The sequence below is a fragment of the Haliaeetus albicilla genome, chromosome 19, assembly GCF_947461875.1.
Source record: "Haliaeetus albicilla chromosome 19, bHalAlb1.1, whole genome shotgun sequence".
In the NCBI taxonomy this organism is placed as follows: Eukaryota; Metazoa; Chordata; class Aves; order Accipitriformes; family Accipitridae; genus Haliaeetus; species Haliaeetus albicilla.
The window spans coordinates 2,857,944-2,874,371 of record NC_091501.1 but is presented as its reverse complement, the minus strand read 5'-3'; the positions used below and the strand labels follow the sequence as shown (position 1 = coordinate 2,874,371).

The following is a 16,428-nucleotide window of genomic DNA, read 5'->3' as shown; positions in this document are numbered from 1 at the left end:
CACAGAGACTGCAGGTTAGGTTAGAGAAAGCGTAAGAAATTTCACCACCTCTCACTTCTTTAGATGCCACCACTTCCCTTCCTTTTTTTCCTAAGATTAAAAGGAAGATCTAAATATATGTTAAATTACACTGTCTCCATTTGAGTATATTTTCCTCACTTCTACTGATGCGGAGTGATATTATCACTTAAATTAAAATATGTAATCAGAGAGTGGCTTGAATTTTAATCCCTTAACAATGTGGATTTGGTTTAAGTAGAATCCACAATTCTAGTGCTACTGTTGGGACGCAGACAGTTTTATCCAGGTCAGGCTTAGCAACAGCAATGTGTCTTTAAGACAACATTCACAATGTAAATTAATGTTTTATTTAATGACCATTTAACTTTATGGCAACTAGTTTTCCTTTCAGAAAACAATGCACACAAGGAGAATGATGATTTAAAGGACAGGTTTTGAGTGCAGATAAACAGAAAAGAAAACAAGCAGCAAATTTCAGCCTCTGTTAAGAGATGATTACATCTTCTTTGTGGAACAATTAGTCACATTTCTTGGAAATTGTTTAAGCAAAATATAACAAAGTACTTCCTTCCCTCTTCTTAGATATAGATACAGATCAGGAACCTAGTTGCTGGACCTCTACTGTAAACAGGAATGGTCAGAGAGAACAAAACAAACATGCCTCTCATGCTGAAGACTACAACAGCACAACTGAGAGGGAGGTAGAGCTCAGGCTCCTTTGAAGGGGTACAGCTGTGGGTGTCCCGCTGGCAGTTGCATTTGCACCAATTCCATGTGAGTGATAAATGAGAAAGTCAGCTAACCGCTTGCTGTGAAGCACCTGCCTTGAAGACCATTCAGCATTCAGATAAGGCAAATGTGTTGTTACTGTGGGGAAGGAATTGGCAAGGATCCCTCTCTCCTCAAACAAACAAGAACTTAAAAGCCCTGTGAATCAGATCTGAAGGTGAAGAAATAGGAGGACTGGTTCTCTCAGTTGACCAGAAGTACAATTTTGTGAGTAGGAGTGGTAAGAGAGGCAAGGAAGTGTTTCTTTTTGGACAGGTTCACGATTCAGTGAAACAGCAGGGTATACTTTGTATGGATCAGATAGGTGAATCAACACAGATAATTAATTCCTTCTTGTAACTTAGGGCTTGTTTCTTCTCAAGGTGAAGGAAGGAGGTAGAAAATCCATTAGTTTCAAACAGCAAGCTTTGTTCTTGTCCTCTGACGAGGAGGCAGAAAGTTTTCCCATTAATAAATTACCTTCATATGAAGCTACTCTGAGAGATCACATCAGTGTTGGTGGAAGAAGTAGTTTGGGGCCAACAGAAGGCCCAAGACCCACCCAGCTAACCACATGAGTTTTGCTTTCAGCTACAACCAGTGACAAAGAAGGAAGAACAGTGGCTGTTGAGCATGCATTTGAGGAAGAACAGCCAGTGATGCAGGGAGTTGTTGCCTGACATAAGATCATGCTTGTGTGCAAAGGTGTGAAGATGAGAGAGTTCATCAGTCTTCTTCTGGCTCCATGCTTGGTTTTGGGGGTTGGAACTATTCGAGGTGAGTTTCAGACTCTTTGCCTCTATTTTTTCCTCCTTTCTTTTCTATTATTGTTCCTTTTCTTTTAGCCTGATATTTCTCCATCCTCCCTTTATTTTCTACTTTCATCTTGGTGCCAGAAAGAGGACACTCTGAGAGCGTACACATATGTAGTTACCAGGGCTATCCCAAACACTCCAGTTGTATGTCAGTGGGAGAGTTGTGAATGGTATTTAGGCAAGACCCTAAACTTCATGGGCTAGACAATGTTCACAGCCTCTTAGTCTATTTATTTAAATTGACTTGTCAAGAAGTTTCACATCTGAGTAGGCCTGACTATTACCAGTATGAGCTCTGACTTTGCCTGTCCCATCGTTAGATATCATTTTGGTTTATACCAAAAGAAAACTTTTTTACCAACCTGCCTTTTTTCCTCCGCAATAGGTGTCTCTTCGTTATGTCTGTTGACTTGTCCTGCCTCCAATTGATACTTGCTTTTTCTTTACAGCGAGGGCTTACTGCTTCCTAAGAGACAGGGAGCTGAGAGTCTCAGCTGGTAACACAGCTGGCAGAGCAGAGGCACAGCACCTGTGCAAGTGAGAAACTGAGTCATTACTCATAAGTGTTGGAGGCTCTGAGGTATTGAATGAAAGGTATTGAAATAAAAGGTATTGAAAAATGTACCCATTGCACATCTAACTTTCCAGAGATAGACACGTATCTCTGGCACTTGGGAGGATTATGCTCCCTTGCCTAATGTGTGATTTGCAGTACTGAATGCCACAGACTCTGTGGTGTCTCAAGCAATAACCCCACAACGACTGCAACAACCTTGTCTTTGCAGCATATTTCACTTTTTGGACCTCAAAGTGACTTGACTTGGGCACAGGTGTTTCTTGTAAGATTAGGCATCAGCTGCTGTAGGGCTGCTAGGAATAGCAAAATCATTTCTTGCCATCTCTTGGCTGCTGTTTCTGAAAAACAGAGCTCTCAACCAAGCTGAGCCTGGGTCAGTAGTTCCCGTCACAGCAGAGGCAACTCTAGCACCTGTTCTTGGAGTTTGAATTCTCAGGGAAGGGCACATTCATGTTCCCAGGTTAACAGTGACCTTTCCTCAACACAGACACGGCTCCTCCTTGCACACAGGTTTTTCACAAAAGAAAAAGGAAAAGCAGGTTCTCTGCAAATCCACCTATGAGATATGTTTGTTTACTGATAGAGGGACACAAATTTTTCAGCAGCTAGATTTTTGAAATATGTTTTCCTTGTCAGGAAGCTTTCTCCTTTCTGTGACTTAAATGTCATTGTAGCTAACCAGAGTGGGTGTCTCTCACTTTTGCATTTGACTTCCTGGAGGCATAACTTTTGCTAAGGCAACTGGGCTTATTCAGTGGGCACATGAAAGTATTCACTACCACGACAGCAACCCACAAAGGCAAAACTGAATGTCCTTCTTAATGAGGCATCTGTTCTTTTGCGATAAACAATAAATCACCCATATCTTGCACTTACTGCCTTTCTACCGAGACATCACTTGACTGCTAGAAGAGCAGTGAATTGGTGAAAGCATTTGTTTGGCTTTTCTAAAAACTATAATTGTGTTCTTAGAAGCTGCTTTTCTATATGTCTCCCAGATTCTTTCTGTCGTTAAGGGGTACAAAAGTCAACACTACCCTGCCTAGGTCCTGGGGGTCTTCCCATTCAGCTTGGACCCTTGTTTATTGCAAAACTATGCAGAGATTTACCAGGGCTCAGAATTACGCGGATTCTAGGACACCGATGCTGATGTGAGTGCTCAGCTAAATAAATCCCCGTTCAGCATTGCCCAGTTGGTCTTGGTACTCTCAATTCCTCCAACTGGGAATATTGAAAGGTCATTCATAGGAGACAACAGGCTTCTCGCTGGGGAGAGCTGCTCTTTTAGGCTTTCTGTGTTATACTCACACTTGCTTGACCAGCTTCCCATCTGTGTTGGAGTTTCATGGAGCATCAGGCCTCTGCAGTTCAGGAAGAGAAACAGAGGTACAATTCGAAGTCTTAGATCACAGTTCACTGTATCAGAATGGCTGTGATTCCTGTCTGGGGGGTGGGGAACAGAAGGGGGAAGATATGTTTGAGGTTTTAGCCAGTGTTATGAGGCCCTTTTTCTACAAAGGCATGAAGTCCAATGAGGCTTGAAAAGACCAAGCTTAACCCTTTGGACTTATCTTTTGAATTAGGATATTTCTTGAAAATTAATTTTACCTATTATAAAACAATTCCAGCTTTTCTTCACAGGTTGTAGACCAGAATCTCACTTTTCTTGCATGACCAGTTTGATTTACAAACAAGCAGAGTCAAAAAGTTGAGGCTTTCTCAGTCCTAAGACTCACGCTAAAATTCTGATGAATGGCAACTAATGACAGTCCAGCCTACTCTAAGAGCAGCAGGTGCTCTTGGAGACTTCTTGCCTTCAGGCTTTCCCATGAAGGGCCAAATTTTATTTGTGAAATCCATGTGGTATGAGCTGAACAACACTGGGGATATTCACAGCCGATCTCATCAGCCAGCTCCTCACTTCTCTGTTTCTGCCTTCTCCAGTACAGTAGCAGAGCTTGTGTTCGTTTTACCGTTTCCCACTACCTTCTTTAGTCCCATCCATCTCCTGATTGTTTCCTCTTTTCAGAGAGCATCCCAATGCAGACCCTACAGTGTTATGGCGACTATGTATCTCTTACAACTTGCACATGGATGGAGTGTTCAGAGGCTCATCAATTCGTGAATGTGACTCTGAACTGCTGTGAAAAGTAAGTGTGTGCCTGGCTGGTGTTCTGTGAAGGGTCTAAAGGGGCTTGGCTGCTGAACCTGAGAGATGGAGCTGGGCAAAAGGACAGTGGACTGGGCTTGCAGCCACCATAGTATCCAGCTTGCAGACACCAGTGTTATGTCCAGGCTAGGAAGAAAGCTGGATCTGTATAGGATGAGGAAGAACAGGAAGCAGAGGATGCTAATCAAGTTGTTTTCATTATCTTTTCAATCACTGTCCCCTGCTTTTGCTGTGAGAGCACACACACAAAATATGGCAGGACATGTTAATTATTGCACCCAAGTGGAGAAGGATGTGTTACACTAGATGCAGTGGTGATAATAACTAATCAGAATGGCAAAGAAGGCTTCTTCTTCCTTATGCCAGTAAAAGCATAGCTATGTTGAAATAATTTCTGCAGAACAAACTGTGAGAAAAACAGAAGTTGTACGTATTTGTTAGACTCATTGGGTTTCCTCTCAGAGATACTGAGGCTGTCTTGCACTATCTTTTTGCTATGTCTGCTTCCTTTCAAGAAGAAAACAGAACAGTCAAAATGGAGAGTACGAGGGAGAGAAAGGGACAGAGAAGAAGGAAGAAATAGGGGAAGGAGAAAAAGAATAATAGTGGAAGCAGGAGATGAAGGGGTAAACAGCAGAGAAATTGGAGGTTGGGAAGAAAATGTGAAATAAGAATAGGAAGAAGTTATCTTGGTTTTATTTTTGAGAAAGAGCTGTAGGATTCACTCATAACTTGACCTGACAGCTGTTGAAGTCAATGGAGAAGGTGCCCCTTACAGTCCCAAGAGTATTGAATCACATTCCAAATATTAGCAGTTTGCTGTGGATTGAAGTCTACAAACCACAGAAGTGTTCCTGTGACACAAAGGACTCCACAGTCTGCATGGAAAGAAATTTTTTTTGTAGGAGGACTGCAGTAGCATAGTCCTCATAAAACTTCTGTCACAACTGCTAGCTGCATTTTTTTGGCTTACCTTCTTTGACTTCGCTAGCATAAGCTTAGTATAACAGACAGTTGTACACATGTAAACTGCCAAAGCTACTGTTATGGAAGCAACAAGCTTTGCTTGCTAAGGGAAGGTGAGCTAGGAGCTGAGAGTGACAGCAAGGCATTGACCTCATTGATAATAGTGTAATCCCACAGTTAACAAGAAAAGCAGAACAGTGAGAGTGACCAGGATCAGCCATCGGTCCAGATCCCCAAGGAAGTCCCTATGCTTCAGGTCAAGTTAGGAAGTCAATTCCACGGATCACAATCAGCAACATGTATCACCAGGCACAGATACAGCTGCGTCATAGCTCAGGCAAGGACCAAAGGCAAGGGCCTGCAATTAAAAGCAGCTTCTGAATGAAGGTGGGGAAGCCCTCAGTCAGGCTGATTCCAGCTAAGACAGCCTTGAGCATGGGTAGCCAAACCCCTTGCAGGGTGTGTGTGAAAGCAGTTGTGCTCAGGGCCCAGACACCTACCAAACCAAGATAGTTATTGTGAGTGCATCTTCCTTTGAGGAAAGGAAGAGAGAATAAAGCAGATGTGCTTGATATTAGAGAATTTATCCCTGTAACTTAATGAACTACAGGAGTGTGCCAACATAATGCAGTGATAAACATGGATTTAGAAACAGAATAAAATGGCATGTGGGGAGGTTTTGGAAACCACCCTTTGAGCCATCTAGCAGCATCCTATTCAGATAGTCATGTTTTTTTCCTGTGTAACCAGGAACAAAGAAATGACCTGCAGGTCCCACAAAGGTGAAAACCACACTGAGTGCCAGAACTTCACAATGCATTGGGTGTGTCACAAACATGGACATGATGGAGAATATTACACCTTCAATTTTGACCTGACAATACAGGCAGAGCTAAATGTCTACTTGCTTCAGAATGGTAAAGATGAACCATTAAGTCTTGTTTATATTCTCGAGTATTTAAAAGTTTTTCAGATTAATGTATTAATATTTAATCCTGAAAAGATACTTAGGTCAGCCCTTAACCTGAAATGTAAGCAAGAGAGCAGTTAAACGGCTATAAGGCCATACTACCACCTTCAAATTCAGTGCATTCAAGATAGACAAAAATGAGTCTACCTTCAATGGTTACAATGGAAAAAATGGGAGTAGACCTGCCAGCTAACCCGTGTCTTGATTGGGATTGGGGGAAGATACCAAAAAACTCTTCTGTTTCAGCACCATGCTCTACATTCATTACAGCATATTCTTTCACAAAGTTGCTATAAAGCTGCACAACAGCACTGCTCTCCTTTCTTCCTCTTCTGTTCATAACTATATTTACCAGGTCTGGCAGAGTTTGCATTTTGTGGAACAAAAGACTCATGGATTATTTGTAGCAACCCACGGAAATTGTTAAATAACCAGAATTTGTCAGAGAACATCAGCTAGGCATTTTCTTCCCTTCTTCATGTCCCTGTCCTCGCTATCTCATCTCATGGGTTGCACCTTCGCCTTCCAGTTCAGACCCTCCCACCTCAAAACCTCTCAGTCAGCTTGATGGGATCAGGAGACTTCTTGCTGACCTGGGAAGCAGCTGATGGAAGCCAAGGGCTGGGCAATGCCCTGGAGTATGAAGTCACTTACAAGCGGGAGTGGGAGTCCTGGGAGGTAAGAGCGGAGGAGCCGGGCTGTCCTGGTTTGGGCTGCACCCTTTTGGGAGGTTGAGAGCCTGTGGTAAAAGTTGTGCAAATGAATGGCCTTTCCATTCTCAGGCACTCTGAGGAGGTACAGCAAATGTTGTTTGAGGTCAGGCGGAAGGGGGTCTCTTTCTGTTTGCAAGTGACTTGCCCAGTCAAATACCATTTGTCCTGAACTGAATGCAAAAATCTATTCTTCACTGAAAAAAACCCCACTGCACTTGGGTTTTGAGTTGGATTTGATTTTTCCCCTGAATCTCTCCCAAATGGAATGAAATCCTGTTCCAACAGGAGCCTGTGGGTTCATGTGGGAAGCTGGCGATATTCGTTTGAAGTTGCTTCCCCTTCAGGAGGATGCATATCCCCAACTCCCCAATTTCCTCCCTCCCTGCTCTCCCTCCTTTTTCCAAACACCAGAAAGCTGCCTCGCTCTTGCTCTCCAACACCACACATTGCCATCTCAGCCGCGAGGACCTTGTCCCAGGGAGCAGCTATGTTGCCCGTGTGCGAGCCAGACCGGGGCGGGCCAGTGGCTTCTCCGGGCAGTACAGCGAGTGGAGCACGGAGGCATCGTGGGAGACCCCTGAAGGTAGTGTGGGATGGAGCGAGGCTGTGCAGGGGTGGAAACGCTGGCTGAGAAGCAAGACCTTTCCTGTCACTTAGTGTGCTCTCATCTTCTCTGAAGGTGGCCTTCAGCCCAGGAACCTTCGCTGCCTCTTCAATGGTGCAGACCATTTGACGTGCAGCTGGGAAGTGAAGAAAGCAATTACCACCTCTGTCCTCTTTGGCTTGTTCTTCAGGGCCACTCCATCATCAGCGTACGTGCTCTGCCCATGGCAGCACCCCTGTGCCTCTCCCGTGGAGTTTCTGCTCTGTCCCATTCACCCCCTGATGTCAGCTCAAGCTCTTTTTTTCCCCTCAGAGAAGAGGAGTGCTCTCCTGTGCTCGAGAAGGCCTTGCCCCATGTCCTGTATGTAGTCCAGAGCTGTGAGATCCCGGTCAGCAACTCCAGCAGTCAGAGCCAGTACCATGTGTCTGTCCGGGCCAAGACAGAGGAGAAACTGATTGAAGCCTACAAGAACAGTGAGTTGCTGTGTTGTTTCTTGCTTCTCCTGGTTGTTTCTTGGACAGATGCCTGGCTGGGTAAGAGGGGCTGAGGGCAGTGGTGATGAGGAAAAGCGGGTAGGAAGAGGAAGAGAGTGGGACTGATGACGAAAGGAACTGGACACTGTGTCAGGTCAGAGGTCTGGGAGCGGTGGCTTGTAGGTGTGGAGTTCCTCAGTGGCACTTGTTGCTCTGAGGGAAGTGGCGGGGGTGGAAGCTGCTGTGTAGAAACTCGGGTTGTGACCCAGAGCTCCTGGGCAGTGGCCCCTGGAGCACTGGATGAGGTAGGACTCCTCTGCTGAGTAAGGGGTGCCAGCTGGATCGTCTCTGCCCGCATGTATCTGGAGGTACTGGTGCTACTTTTCACAGACTAAAGCTGGGAGAGCTCCTGCAGTGGCTGAAAATATCAGGCAGTAGCTCCAAGAGAGCTGAAAATCTCTGCAAGTGCGGTGGACCAGTACAGATGTTTCAAACATTGCTTTACTGCTTTTCTGTACACAGGGAGTGCTGTCAACATTCATGGATGTGGATTTTCTGTTCTTTAATGGTCTAATGGTGTTTTATTGTATTTGAAAATGAAGATGTAGAGAATTAAGAAGTGTTAAAAAGCTGAGACTTCTTACATTGCATAAAACAACATTGTTTTCAGTCTCTGGAAACTATTCACAGTGGTGAAAGGGAGTGCTGGACCAGTATGTTAATAAGGACTGTGAGACATTCTGTGTGTTCCAGTTAAGGTGCTGCCGCCTGCAAATGTGTCAGTAACGGTGACAGGGAACCAAGAGTATGAACTGAGGTGGATAAAACACACTTTCAAATATGGCTTCATAAAACAGAGATACGAAGTTGAGTACTGGAAAACCCACCAATATAAAAAGGTAGGTCTTAGGAAGTGCAGGACTCCTGGATTTCTCTTTGCTGGGCAAATGGGAAAGGCAGTTCCTCTCACCTCCATTATCTGTGCTTCTTTCTTCTCCCCAGACTCTCCAGAAGTTAAATATCAACAATGATGAACCTCCCTTCATCTTCACGCTGCAGAGGCTGGCACCATCTACAGAATATAGGGGGAAAATGCGTGCAAGGGTGAACATGCCTCATTGTGATGTGCCTTGGAGTGAATGGAGTGAGGAGTTCACCTGGAAAACTGAGAATGGTACTTTCATGCAGGCTACTTCTGTAAGGTTTGGTGGACTGTTAGTGGCTGAAATGCCTCTATAGAAAAATACATTCTCTCAGCTGGGGTTGAAGTTAGGTCCAGCCACGAGCTAGCCTGGGTCACTTAACAAGGTAGCTGTCCTGTCTGCTTCCTTGCAAGTACAGCAGCAACGCTGATGGAGGAGGTGAGCAGGAATGACCTTTTAAGCTTCTTTCCTACTGCCCCTCACAAGGCGAGTGCAACCAACCGTAAAGTTTTGCACATGGGGAATCAAGCAAAGATCCTGCCCAAAAGATCATCCTTGTTTCCTGATTCCAGCAGTCCATTCTGCTGTCAGTGACTGAAGAGCCCGAGACTGCAAGAAGGCAGAATATAAGCCATCAGTCTTTTGTATTTGCAGAGTGACTACGGGGTTGCCTAAAACACAGAGTAGATTCTACTGGAGATAAAACGTTTACATGTTCTTGCTCTTTCTGGACTTAGAGGCAGAATGTCCGCTATCATGCGGTCTTGTGCCCAGAGTACTATGATCTTACATGATTTGTGCTGAGGAAGCTTGTAGTGGTAAGACAGTAGGCAAATTCTGGTGAGTGTACTCGGGAAGAAATTGGCATGTTGTTGGTGATCAGTTATTGCCCTTAGCAGAGGAAGCTCTTTCGTAGGAAGTCTCTGAGAGCCCATCTTTTCAGGACTGTACAGAGTAAGGCAGACCTAAGACGACTGAAGACTTGCCTATTGTTGATGGTGGAGTAAGGTACCGAACCATCTTTTTATTAGCATCAATTGTTTGATGTCAGTAAAAATTGGAAAAGAATCAGTAAAGGAAACGCTGAACTCCTTTGGTCAGTAAGCTGCTCAGGCCACGTTTGGTCTGTCCCACTTTGGAGGGTATCCCAACATTTTGAAGGCCTCAGGATCGGATCCCTTGACACGCCACCTACGTTTGCCTGATCTGCTTGCATGAAGAGTGAAAAACCTGTTATGGGAAGCAGCCATACTGCAGGTGGATACCTATTTCTTTTTCCTCTGTTTCAGTTCTGCCACCAGTGGTTCTCCCAGTGATGCTCCCAGTTCTCATCATCACTTTGCTAACAGTTGCTTATTGCAGCTCTAAGTATTTCCTCAGGTAGGCTTGCGTTGTGACGAGGAGATTTAGCAGCGTGTTGGCCATGTGGGTGGCATAAAGGCTGAGGCAATTCTTGTGCGCCATGAGAGAGACGTCTATGTGGAGATGAGCCTTGGTGTGCGATGGGCAGCCTTGTGCATGTCTGTGCAAGGGTGGGAGTTGGGTGGTGGCGTGCCAGGGCCTCGGTGGTGCCTCGCTGTGCAGAGCAGCACGGTGCACGGGGCGCAGTCTTTTCCGGTTGCAGCCACGTTGAGAACCAAATCTTGCAAACTCTGTGTTGTTGTTGCAGGAAGAAGAAAATGTGGGAGGCAAAGATTCCGAACCCCGGCAAGAGTCTCCTGATCCAGAGCTACCTGGGGGTAAGAGGGAACTGTACCGTGAAGGGTTCGTTATTTCTCTCTCTGTTTCAGGACTTCCAGTAATCTTAAGAGCTCTTCTTGTCTCCTAGTCCCCAGTGAACAGATAGCTTCATTAGTCTATGGCTTATTTTTCGGAGAAGTTCTGGTCACATTCAAGATAACTGTGTTCTTACATTTATCCTAGTAGACTTCTTTGTGTTGATCTTGTCAGCATCACTGTGATTTAAAATCAAGCTAGAAAATTTTCAGTACTTTAAAATTTTAACTGACTGAAATAATCTAGTGTCCTTAGCTTTGTTTTAAACTCAGTCATTTTGTGATCACTGTGGCCAAGACAGCCACTACCATCACATCTCCCACGAGTCCTTCCCTATTCGTAAATAACAAGTCTAGAAGGGCATCTTTCCTAGTTGGCTCACTGAGTACTTGTCGTTAGGTCAGTGGTAGGCAATATGGGTTTGAAGTGGCCATCTTCTGGAGAACAGGACACATCTTCTAGTCATATTAGTGAAGTTGTATCCCTATTGCCAGATGCTGTAGGCTCTCCTGCTGGTTGTCTTTGTCCATGAGAAATGGTTCTCGATTCTACTGCCAGTGAGACACTGCTCTTTTGTCACGTCTGCTTTTTCATTTTTCAGAAAGTACCCTTAGGAAACCAGCCAACAAGCAGCCAGCTGGACTTCAACAAATACAACCTTTCCGAGAAGATGGAGCAGGCTAGCTTCCTTCAAGTTGTGGACAGGTGAGTGAACAGCACGTTATGGTGACACTGTGGATGATAGTCTCTCAAAGAGCTCCCTAAGTCACGGCAGGATATAATCAAATGTTCTGTCACGAAAAAGCGTATACAAGTTGCTTTTGAGGAAGGGATATCTGGGTTAGCCTGCTTCTCCAACAAAGATTTTTTCTAACCCTGTGTGTAGCTATGTGTGTTTTCAACTAAGCTTGTTTTATAGTGAACGTTTACCACAATAATATCTCTCAGGAGCAACTTTTAACTTTCCCCCATTCAGGCAGACGAAGACTTTGGCAGAGTCCCCTGAAGGGCAGGCTGAGACGACAGATGTTTCCCCTGTTGCACTGGACCTACAGAACTCCTACCATGCTTTAAATGAGCCAGAGCACGCCCCAGTTGCCTGCTCACGTCAGATTGCTGGTCATTCCTTTCCTGTTTCGAGGAGAAACAGTGCTGATGCAAGTGTTGCTTCCCAGAGAGCAATCCCTTGCTTTGCTTTCAATGGTCCATACTTGTAGGGCCCAGTGGCATCCTCCCAGCCTGATATGCATCCGACCCTGGGAGTGGACCCAGTGGGAGTCCGGGAGAAATCAGTTTCCCTTCAGTATGTGACCCTCCCAAAGGAAGACTGTTCCCAGGCTCCGCAAAGGCAAGAACAGCCGGGAGCAGGTCCTGCACAGCCCTTCCTGCTCCCAGGTCAGAAGGAAATGATGCAGCACCTTGACGATGAGGAAGAAGTCTCACCGGCCCCACCAGCCAGTGGGAAAGGCACGAACGTGAGAACAGAAGAGCAGAAATCTCCAAAGGCTCTTAGCTGTATCACGGCTCCTCAGCAGTGCCCCTTGGAGTACGTCACCACAGAGAGCCTGTTACTGCCATCAGCTGGTGACTCCAACCGTCCACCACTTGTCACTGCTGGGGGGTTACCTTGTGACTCACAGGAGCCCCAGCCCCCCCAGTGACCACTCTTGCCATGAGTGTCTCCCCGTGAGCCCCTCAGGGGGAGGGGGTAGAGAAATTGAGGGTGAAGTTGAGCCCGGGAAGAAGGGATGCATGGGGGAAGGTGGTTTAAGATTTGATTTTATCTCTCATTATCCTAATCTGATTTTGATTGGCAATAAATTAAATTAATTTTCCCAAGTTGAGTCTTTTTTGCCCATGACAGTAATTGCTGAGTGATTTCCCTGTCCTTATCTCGACTTACCAGCGTTTCATCACAGCCTTTTTTCTTCCCCTGTCCAGCTGAGGAGGGGGAGTGATATAGCGGCTTGGTGGGCATCTGACAGCCAGCCAAGGTCAACCCACCACCCCAAGTAAATAAATTTTGGAACTCCATTAAAATGATCAGATATCCTGCACATTATGGTGGATCCATCAGTGGCAAGGAAGACAATGCACAGAATATTGAGGTCACTCAGATCTTCAGAATACTAAAGAAAGCTGTTGTGGAAAGGAAAGTAGCCAGCTCTGAGACTCAGCAAAGCCTGCTGGAGTTGTAGGGGTCTTAGATAACCAAGACAAAAATTTGAAAAATTACACCGTTATAATCCCATTTTCTTTCCACAAATGCTACCTCTCCTGTCCAGCTTCTAGTCCAACATGGTGAAAGATCTCAAGCGACCCTACTCCTTTCTTAGTTATATTGATGTATTTGGTAAAAGGGACAGGCCATAATTCCCATGTACCTGCATTTAGATAGTCTTGCTTCTCATTCCCCTGACTGTTGTGATTGGCAGGGGAAGAAGCCAGATTTAGCTAGGACTCCTTTCTAAAAATAGGTAATCGATTTCAGTTCAACCCTCTCAGGTTATAGGAAAAGAAAATGATTTTGCTTGGGCACATAATGAGCCTGGATAATCAGTTTTCCTGCTCAAGAACAATGAATCCAAGGGTTTAAAAGAAAAGGAATTTTATTAAAAGAGAGAAAATGGCAACTCTGCATAAACACTGGTAGACCTGTGTACTAAAATCAGAAATAACCTGAAAGCTTCTTGGTAATGTAGCCCACTCCCCTGTTTTGCCCAGAGCTGAAAGACTCCACTGTCCACCTGTACGGAGATGTTGCTCTTAAACCTCTCTTACTTGTTTCCAAGTGCAGTATCCCACCTCTGATACTGGGTCGCTGCTCTTGGCAGCTTTAGCCCATGAAGCCTCGGTTCTGTCCGCAGTCCCACACTGCCCCCTCAACATTTCAGATGCTCAGAGTGGAGTCTGTGGCAAACAAAACCCAAAGAGAACCCTGAGGAACACACCATTTGGGTTTTGGGTTTATTAAACTTTCTTGCTCCATGGCTCCTTTGCTGTACTACTATCAAGGGGAACACCACAGGTAATCCCTAACCCTCAAAACACCATTCTCTCTTGATGGATAAGTGTTTTAAATATCTTTAAATTTAAGACACAATTGTATTTCAACCCCAGTGCCTGAGAGTGAAATCCACTGAAGTCAATTCACTTGCTCCCACTTTGTTGTGATCTCTAGCTGCTTCAAGCAGTGCTGGATTTCTCTTTTATCCCATTATAGGCAGGATCAGCAGTAAGAACTCATTCTTTTAGGAATACTGGGCTTACCTCAGGATAGATGTAGCTCTGAATTTAAGTTTTATTTCAGTGCAAGCTTTACAGCATAAAGGATTGAATTTAATAGCAGGCTGAAGACTCTTACCAGAGTTCTTGCAGTGACTATCTCCTGTTCTTACAGTTGTTACCATTTCTTTAATGAACCATTCAAAATCATTTGCAGTGGAGATACCAAAGGTTGGAATCCTTCAGGATAGCATGAGATAGGCAGAAGTCAGAGGGTTAAATGAAAAGGAAAAAAAAAAAAGAAAAAGAAAAAGAAGATTGGCTGGAGAACAGGAAATCTTTATTAAAACTGATATCCTGCAAAATGATCTGTGCCTCAACTGCAGGGATGCATAAACCTAAACTGGGAAATACCCATTACTGCAGGAAAAACAGAAGGTATGAGGGGAGTGCTGCAGAAGCTTGGATGCAATTTGTCTCTTCTATTTCAAATTGCTATAGTATGAGTATCTATATTTCAAGTGCATTGACTGTTAATAGATGACTGAAACAGTTCTTAGCTATTTTGGTGAATGGTTTAGCTAAACCAGAGAAGAATCCATTTTTTTTCCAAGTTCTGCCCTGTCAGGTAAAAACATTGGCTCAGAGCTGCCACCCAATGATCAGACCTTGTACAATCACTTAAATACAAGCTACCTATGTTGCGGGGTGCTGAGCTCGGTGAGACAATATAACAGAGGCCAACTAATTTTTCACTACATAAAAAAGGCAGTGAAAGGCCATTTCCCCCACCACTCTTCCCCAACATCTGCATACCCCATCACCCACTGCCTTGCCTGCAACAAGGTCCTTTGCTTAGAAAATTTCATTTGTTAACCTGTTAACTTTACTTTTTTCTTCTGTATTGATTTTCTGCTGGATTATCAAGTTGAATCGGTTCAGAGTGTGGGCAGGGAAGTGCCAGCACCAGCACAAAACAAGCAAAAAGGAATGAACTGCTGAGAGCAGAGCAATGGGTAGAAGGGAGATTTCAGCCGCAGTGAGCACTTACTTCAGCCTTGTTCTTGTCTAACCGCGTGTGACGTGCTACTTGGAGATTCCAAAGCTGGCTTTAAATACGCATGTTTGGGTACCCGAAGCACTCTAGTCAACAGTGTGCCACACAGGGTAATGCTCCTTGCCAAGGTTCTGGCTAAATTAGTCTGTTCAGCACTCAGAGGCTTCAGGTATTGATTGCTCCCATAGCTGCGCTGTCTCACTGAAAGCTATCATCTCAGTTATCATTGCAGCTTTTGGTGTGTCACCTCTCAGACAAGCTGTAACATTTGGCAAAGCAAAGAAGATGAAGAAGGATTGCCGCTTGTTTGTACATCTGGCATCAAACAGCTCTCACCCATCTGAATGCATTATACAATGCCAACTATTTTGTACTATTTAAGTACTTATAGAAATATTTTAATTTGTAAAAAGTGTACAAAGTGAATTTACTCCACTGCAGGAGGCAAACAACACAGTTTGTGGCAGAGTGTAGTCCGTTCCCCTTCTGATCTAGTCTCTTCACGAGACTTTCTGCCTGCCCTAATATCTATTTCGAATGTCTATTAGAATGTCTAATGTCTATTAGAAATAGATCTGTAAATCTATGTGCTGATTCAGCCCACGTTATGTTTTGTGTATTAGCTAACCATGCCCTGAACTGCCTGCTTCCAGTACGCCAAACAATGTCAGTAGATTTCTGTTCAGCTCCATGTTTTCTGGATTAGGACCTGCTGCGGTCTCAGAAGACAGCATTTATTATGTACCTGGAGTTACGTTGGTCATCAGCACTGGATACAACACAGAGAACAGAGTGTTCCTACAGAGCTGCACTGTTCAGCTGAAGCTCGAGTGGCGTGTGCTCAGGCAGGAGCCACTTGGTTCTGATGTACAAGGAAAACCCACAGGGAGGTTTCTACAAGCTGCCATTTGGCCGGTCTCCTTAATTTGAAAGACTTGGACATGTGCCTGGAAACATCTGAATTCCAAATGGTTAATTATTTGTGGTAGAAAATGATGAGCACTTGATTATCATTAGTTACAGTTTAACCTCCTTCACTACTTTCATGAAGTCAGCATATTGCTATCTAATCGCCAGCCAATGAAGGGTGAGGTAACAATCCTAATTCTGCCCCAAAAGAGTGCATATCAGCGAACAAAGCATCAATCTTTTAAAATGGTAAAAGCTTGGGACCAGACGGGAAAGATCAGGGCATCACTATTCCCAGACACGTACTTTGTGATTGCTGCACCAAACTGCTACACTTTGGAGCTGGATGGCAGGATCCTGCAATAACGATCATTAAATACTGTGAGAAAAACACATCAGGAAGCCCTAAAGACCCTGCATGTCCTGCATCATTCAAGCCCCTGGGTGCTCCTTGGCTACTG

At 44.6% G+C, this 16,428-nt stretch overlaps 1 protein-coding gene across 1 annotated transcript; it reads left to right on the top strand.

Moving 5' to 3' along the window:
• The first annotated feature begins 1,358 nt into the window (after positions 1-1,358).
• On the top strand, positions 1,359-12,611 carry LOC104320028 (cytokine receptor common subunit beta-like). The gene is given in 13 exon segments (XM_069807319.1): positions 1,359-1,566; positions 4,211-4,331; positions 6,068-6,234; positions 6,817-6,965; positions 7,412-7,583; positions 7,680-7,812; positions 7,917-8,077; positions 8,831-8,976; positions 9,080-9,251; positions 10,290-10,380; positions 10,670-10,739; positions 11,378-11,481; positions 11,753-12,611. Coding segments are annotated over 13 exon segments (2,259 nt in total). The 5' UTR covers positions 1,359-1,478; the 3' UTR covers positions 12,438-12,611.
• Positions 12,612-16,428: the final 3,817 nt, after the last annotated feature.